General features: G+C 34.5%; 1 protein-coding gene across 1 annotated transcript in view; it reads right to left on the bottom strand.

The window, feature by feature from the left end:
- Window positions 1-233: 233 nt before the first annotated feature.
- The window catches only part of JAM2 (junctional adhesion molecule 2), a 90,951-nt gene continuing 83,164 nt past the window's right edge, over window positions 234-8,020 (bottom strand). The window contains exon 10 of the mRNA XM_012544365.3: window positions 234-339. Within this exon, the coding sequence (XP_012399819.1) occupies window positions 307-339 (33 nt within the window). The 3' untranslated portion in view covers window positions 234-306. The remainder of the gene's footprint in view (window positions 340-8,020) is intronic.

Below are 8,020 nucleotides of genomic sequence, written 5' to 3'. Positions count from 1 at the left end.
GTAATACTAGAAGGAAATAAAAAAATGCATACATATAAGTAGATTGAGACACTTATAAATAACAACATACAAGAATCCTAAACAATAAAAAACCAAAATTATGTTAGGTGCTTAAGATTATTCTTGTAAAATTTTATATTTCAAATACTATAGAGATCATGATAAAATTTTAATCAAAATCATCTTTCTGATTTCATTATATAACTTTTGTTAAATGTAAGACAAAAGCACAGTTTTTTAAAATATCATTTTTAATAGTTTGTTTAACAAACAGTGGTTTGGGTATATCTCAAAGTAAGAAGTCTTCTAAATTACAAAGGACTTTGTGTGCTTGAAATCCTAGAAGGAGAAAAAAAAGAAAATTTAAACATATCACTTAATTTGATAAATATATAGTTATCTATGCAAACAACTTGTTATAAATATATATCCCTTTTTTTTTTTTTAAATAAGGTGCTTCAATGGATTGAGTGTTGGAAATCGAGGCAGGAAGATAGAATTTCAAATCCAGTCTCAGATAGCTGTGGGATTTCAGGGCAAATCATTATTAACCTCTGCCTGACTCAATTTCCTCATGTACAAAATGGGGATAGGGATAACACCTAACTCCCAGAATTGTTGAGAGGATAAATGAGATAATATTTGTGAAGCACTTTGCAAACCTTAAAGTGCTATGTAAATGGTAGCTATTATAATTACAAAATAATATCATTCAACTAAAACATATTCTAGTGTTGCATTTTTCACATTTTAATTAAAGAGAGACAAAAAGTATTCCTGAGTCAAGAAATTCTAAAATTGTCGAGCAGAATAGACTTGTAAGTAGTAACATAAAAACAATCTACTTTAGTAATCCTCCATACCTGGTTTCCTTTTTTTGTTTTATCAGTTAAAAAGGTCCATATAAACTAATTATTAATCTGTCCTCAATATCAGAATTGAAAGGAACTCAATACCTAAGACATGATAACATTTGTGGAAAAAAAATTCTACACAACAATGCTAATTGTGCCTTTTTGATCATCCTAGAATAACTTTATTCCCTCTTTAACTGGACAATTCTTCACATATATGAAGGGAATTACCATGTTCCCCCTGATAATTACACCATTTTTGCCACTCTTCCCTGGATGTAATTCTTAACAAGGGTCTTTTAAAACGTTATATTCAAACTGAATGACAAAGAATCTAAACATCTCAGATTATCTCCCTCATTTTAGAGACAAAAATTGTTTTAAAAAACAATCTGGCATTGTTACTGTACTGTGGATCTCTAGTTTTTCTGTCAGCCATGTCGTACTAAGTTTGCATCACTTAAAATTTCTAAATCTTTTGCCATATGGGTTTCTGTTAGTGTCTCTGTTCTGTACTTGTACTATTGAATTTCTTAAATGAGATAGGGAAATTTATATTTAAAATAAATTTCATTGTTAAATTCATCATGTAATTCCAGTTTATAGCAAGGAGTCTTGGGTCATTCCAGCTCCTCCCAAATGAGGAGTCAATCACAGTTTGCTGGGAAAAGCACAGGCTGTGGAACCAGAAGCTTTTGGTTCCAATCCTTTTTCAGCCACCTACTATCTATATGATCTTAGGACATTCATTTCACTCTCCCTAGTCTTCAATTCCCTTAATACAAATGAGGTAATTGAATCAAAAGGATTCTTATGTGTCTTAAGCTATGATCTTAGTATCCTTGGCAGATACATATCAGAATTTTGGAAAGGACATGGAATTAGCTCAAAATTCCTAAAAAGCTCCTATCTGAAGGAAAGCAAAAGGAAAAAAAAATCCTCCAGTACACACTCCCTGCTTTTCCCAAGTGCTTCTTCTTGGTACTTTGTGTTCTGAGAAGTACAGTTCTGAACTTGCAATAGTCATTACTGAGCAACTAGGCTACAAGTTGATATAGCTTTATTAAAGGAACTTTACTTTGCTAGTTTAGTAAATGGCAGAATAAATATAATTTTATTCAGTAAGATCTTATTCTCTCTATATTTTATTTTATATTCATTTCATCTGCTTCCATGAGTTCAAATATCACCTATATGCCAATGACTCCTGAATTTACAAATCATTTGGTGGAGGCTAATGAATTTATGTGGGTTCCTGATTCTAATACTATTTTATTTTTTGCACTATTTTGTTGTGTGAACTTAGGAAAACCATTCAATGAATCATCAGTCATTACATATTAAGTGACTATTATGTGCCAGAAAATGTGCCAGAAAAATAAACCAAAAAAACCTCAGTTCTTACTCTTAAGGAAATTCCCTTCTATTGGGCAAAACAACCTATAAATACATTAGATTGAACAAAGTAGAAACAAACTTGTTAAGGACCATGACTAAATGAAGAAGGCAGTAGACTCAAGAGGATGGTCAAAGATGGAGTGTCCTTATTTCAAGTCCTCTCAGTCCTTAAATACCTTGGTATAATTACATCATTATAGCACACTAAGTATGTGCCAACTAGAGAACCGTTATATCACCACAGCACACTGTGCAAGTGCTAACTATAAGCGCCTGCTATTGATACATAAATGCCTCTCTTTACTGTAAGTATCCCTTGCTTCAAGTAGAACACAGGTGGTCATGCCCTCCTTGACTTCTCAGGAAGGCTGAGAGCCCTTAGGGGAACCAGACATTATCAGCAGGTTCCCTCTGGGCTGAAGGTCTTATACCTTACCCAGAGTTCCCTCACTATCTGCGGCCCTCTACATCTCCTGCTTTCTTTTATTTTAGTTGAAATAGGTATACATAAATCCATTGACATGGGAGGAAGGGTCTTGTCCCTTACCCAGAGTTCCCTCACTATCTGCCACCCTCTACACAAAAGTAAATACTAGGGAAGTAGTACATTATAAGTATATGTGAACTAGAGAACCATTATCTCCTTAATTACACCAAGTAAACACCCTGTTGTTGTAAGTATCCTTGTTTCAAGTACACCTTTCCAGAGTTCCAGCCCTCTACAAGGGGGATTGCTCAAGATCATAGTAAATGTCATAAGCTGCATGTAAAGTCAGGTGTTCCTGATTCCAAGTTTGGCCCTTATTCACTAGGTCACACTTTCTCTAAGAGTAAATCTAATAAATAGAAATTGAATGGAGATAATGTATAAAATCTTATACATAGATTCAAATATTCAATTTCACAAGTGCAAGATGAGGCAAGAATGATTAGTCATTTGTCTTTAAAAAAAAAGAAAATTGGGGCAGCTAGATGGTGCAGTGGATAAAGCACCAGCCTCAGGGCTCTGTCAGGAGGACCATTTCTTAGCTCTATGACCCTGGGCAAGTCACTTAACTCCAATTGCTTCAGCAAAAATCAAACAAACAAAAAAAAAACCTAGTGGTTTCGGCAGACTGTAAACTCAATTAATAGTGAGCTTAAACACTTTTTTAATCTTTCTAACCCATTAGCTCATTCAATGCTGTGCCCAGATTCTCACCTAATTTTAAAAAGCCCAACCTTTAAATGATTGTGACATTTCTTCAAGTTACCATACTAAATCTAAGGCTTTCATCTCCACCAATGAGAATAGAATATACCAATGGGCTTTGGGACAAGAATAATAGAGTTTGAGGGGTTGTCCCATTGTCAAAAAAGATTTTGGAGTAGTTATGCTATTTTGTGCTGTATACAGGGTCTCATGATCCCTTTAAAACAAAATAGGTATTTTTGCCCCTCAAAGCACCTAATCCAAACAGCTTTCAACTTGTCCTCAATTGGCAAAATGGCAGTGTCTCATCTGAGGGCAAAAGGATTGGCCCTTCATCATCTTGTATGTGATTGCTCAGGCCAGTGTCCAGCTTTCCAAAAGCCATATCTAAACCAGTGAGATCCTAGGAAGGGGGGGGGGGACTTTCTCCCATCTACTGGTTTCTGGAATCCAGTCTCCAGGAAGACTTACATGATAAGAATGGATTAGTGTTGGATGTTATAGCTGATCCTCTCTGTCTCACCAATTTTCCTGAACAGTTACTTTAGTTTCAGATTCCTGGATTAATAGTTCATGTTCCCCTCATTTGGGAGTGATTTCAACAATTCTTTCCCATGGAAGGCTTGGAAGACCAAGGAGGAATATTGTTGGGAGTCACTTTGTTTTTCAATAACTTGAAGAAGATAAATGAATATATGAATATATGAAAAACTATGGTGAATGTGTATTTACTTAGAAGAAAAGGGATTTCTTAATTCTGAGTTCCTAGATGGAACTGCCTATATTTTGCTCCTAAAGAAGAGGGGCAGTAATCTTTTGGAAGCCTCTAAAGTGGCAAAAATTTGATATCTCCCAATAGAGTTCTTAAAGAGGAGATTATGGTTTAATGAACTAGGAAAAACTGAGTAAGTGATGATATAGGAATAATTTTTCTTTTATCAACCTAAATCCTAAGAAAGACTTAATGCAAGAATCTTATAACTTCCTAGCCATTTTGTAACAGATAATCCTTGATGATTGACATTGAAGTGTTCTGTGGCCCTAAGGTTCCTGGTTCTGCTCCTGTTTATCATCATTGCCTTACATCAGGAGAGGCATTTGTGATTGTATTGAAGGTGCTATCTTCTGTTCTGTATCCCTGATATTCTTGGTACTGCTCCAAACTATTGATTCATTGATGCATCAAGAAATGTCCAGTGAACTGCAAAGATGCAGAATCATTTGCTATTTGTACTGGATTTTTAAAATTTGTACACCTATTTTATTTTGTAAAAAATAACTTAAAATTTCAAATACATACAAAGATAGTTTTCAATATTCATCCTTGCAAATCCATATGTTCCAAATTTTTCTCCTTCCCTCTCCCCTTTTTTAGACAGCAAGTAATCCAGTATACGTTAAACATGCAATTCTTCTAAACATATTTGCACATTTGTCATGTTGTGTGAGAAAAATCAGATCAAAAGGTGAAAAACATGAGAAAGAAAAAACAAGCAAGCAAACAATAACAATAATAAAAAAGATGAAAATATGCTTTTATCCACATTTAGTCTTCATAGTTCTCTCTCTGGATGAAGATGACTCTTTCCATCACAAGTCTATTAGAATTATCTTGAACTACCTCATTGTTGAATAGAGCCAAATCCATCTTTGTATTGGACTTTTGAGGTGTCCTTCAGAATAGAGAAGAAATAGTCTAGAACATCTTTTGTCATTCTTCACATTTTTTCTTTTTCTTTATGATAGCTCTTTGTTACTCTTAGGTAAGTCTTAATTCTTTATAGTAACTCTGAGGAGTGTGTGACTATTAACTTTCATTCTTTTCTTTTCCCTTTAATTTTATCTGTTCAAGGACAATTTTCCAATAAACACTGTGAAAACATTCAAATGCAGAAGAGCATCATGCTAGGTTGAGAACAAAAAGACAAAAATCTTCAAAGACCTTAAAATTTACTAGTAAAATGCTATATTGGTTGAACTGAATTGAAGAAAACTGGGTTTTACTATACTCTCCCTAGTCAGACCAAATATATTTTGTTTTTGTCATTGCACTTTGGGAAGGATATTGGATTGTTCAACCAAGATGATATGTGACTTTGAGTTCACGCTATTTGTCGATTGGTTGAAGGAACTGGATATCTTTAACTTGGAAAAAATCATTGTGGGAAAAATACAATATTTATCTTCAAATATCTGAAGAGTTTTAACATGAGAAAGAAATTAGGCTATTTGGAGAAAGATGGAAAAAGTCACAGAATCATTCTGACTCAATCCAAAAAAGATGCATGTAATACAGTTGCAATCAGACAGACTAGGTAATTTTTCGACACGTTCATTATCAATACACTATCTTAACTTTCACAATGGTTCTTCCAAATTTTTTCATTCCTTCTCAAATTTCCCATGGCTCCTCCTCTTAACCTTCTTAGTTGAGAACTTTGCATTATATTTTACAGAAAAAATTGAGGACAATTATCATGGGTTTCTTCTTCTAATTTCTTAGTTATCTCACATCACTCAAGTACCCCTACCACTATTTTTTCTTTCATCCCTGTCCTATACAGGGATGTCCTATTTCTTATCAAGGCAAATCCCTTTACTTGCATAAGTGATCCCATTCCTTTCTATTTCTTCCAACAGATCCCCTCTATCATCTCTCCCTCACTCCTCAACTTATTTTCATTCTTCTTGTCTAATAGATGTTTTAGTATCCTCTATAAACACACTCAGGCTGCTGCCTTCTTCACAAAAGCCAGACAAATTCCACCAAAATGACTTTCTCCAAAAGTTACCTTTGATATATTACCAAATTCAATGAATTCTTCTCAATTCTCATTTTTTTGACTTCTTGGCAGCTTTTGACTCTTATTATTCTTTTTTTTTCTTGATACCTTCTCTCCAGATTTTCAGATCACCACTCTCTTCTGGTTCTCCTTCCTGGTTTACCTCCTATCAGAGCACTCCTTTTCAGCCTCCTTAACTGGATCCTGATCATGCCTTTTAATTGTACATGTCCCACAAGGCTCTCTTTTGAGCTCTCTTCTCTTCTCTTCTATACTATTTCACTTGATAATGTCATCAATTCCCATGGATTTAATTATCATCTCTATGCCAGTGATTCTCACATCCACCTATCCTGTCCTAATCTCCCTGCTGACTTTCTGTTTTACATTTCCAATTGCCTTTCAAGTGTCTTAAACTACATGTCCTGTAGACTTCTCAAGCTCAACATTTAAAAAACTGCACTCATCATATTTTCCTCTAAGCCTTCTTTCCTTGTTGTCAGCATCACCACATCCTCCTAGTCTCCCAGACTCTCTGTTTTAGGTGTCATCCTTGGCTCCTCGTTATCCCCCTCCAATCTTTTGATAAAGCCTGTTGATTTAATCTTTGCAATACCTCTTGAATAGAACCCATTATCTTCTCTAATATGGTGACCATCTTGGTATAAGCCACTATCACATTTGGACTACTGAGATAACTTGATGAGTCTGTCTGCCTCAAGTCTCTTCCTACTCCAATCCATCCTCAACTCAGCCACTGAAATTTTTCTAAAGTCCAGATCAATTGTTAGTTGATAATCCCACATATATACAGATACATACAAGACATATACATAAGATGAAAAGCAGTTTTCAGTAGAGAAAAATACCACCAATTGGAGAAATCAGAAGATGAGTTTTGAAGAAATGTATGGTTTCTAAGAGGCATGGGCACTCTGGGTATTTAAGGAATCCCTATCCCGAGGCACGATGGAAATTGGAATATCCTTTCAATAAAGGAATGAAAAATGGGCTGATTTCACTAGAACACCCTATCTATGGAGGAGAGTGGGTGCAACCAGCTTGGAAATAGAATGGAGCCAGTTTGCAAATGTCTGTAATTGCCAAAGTAACAAGTTTTTATATTATCCTAGAGGAAATAAAGAATCATTAAAGCTTCTTGAGAGTTGTGACCACTTGTTAGGTATGTTATAAAGAGAATTTCTACTTTAGTTTGGTTTGGATGGCTTCTCTATTCCCTTCAGGCTCTTAAGAATCTGTGATAGATACAACAACACTCTAGAACTATTAAAACCATTGAAAAGAAATACAGTTTTTGTTGTAAGGTGATGATTTTCATCATTGAAAATTATGACATGGACGATGGAAACAATGTTGTAGAAGGGTACAGATTGGCTTAGATAGTCTTTGAAGTCACTCCTGATTCTGTGACTTTATAATTCTGATTTTATAAAACTTATCACTTGGCAAGTTGAATCCATTTCCTCTCAGTTTTCTTTGGCATTGGAGAATAATAATTCAATATATTCCATATAGCATAGAGAGTTAATTTCCTCTTTTGTCTTCTCTTTCTTATATTGGTAAGCATATGCAGAAATTACATCTGCGTATCAATTTTCTGTGCTCTACAAAACTATGTAATTGATATATTATCAAAGATACTTTTGCATTTAGAAAAAAATAGCCTTTATCTTAGGAAAAAAGGAAAATGGGCAATTGGTATTTGGTAGAGTTAATGGGAGAAAACAAAAATTATCTAATTCTCTTATAATTTTCCCCCATCTCCTTAAATT

Source organism: Sarcophilus harrisii, chromosome 3 (assembly GCF_902635505.1).
Source record: "Sarcophilus harrisii chromosome 3, mSarHar1.11, whole genome shotgun sequence".
Taxonomy (NCBI): domain Eukaryota; kingdom Metazoa; phylum Chordata; class Mammalia; order Dasyuromorphia; family Dasyuridae; genus Sarcophilus; species Sarcophilus harrisii.
The sequence above is the reverse complement of the archived record's forward strand: the minus strand, read 5'-3'. Positions and strand labels throughout refer to the sequence as shown.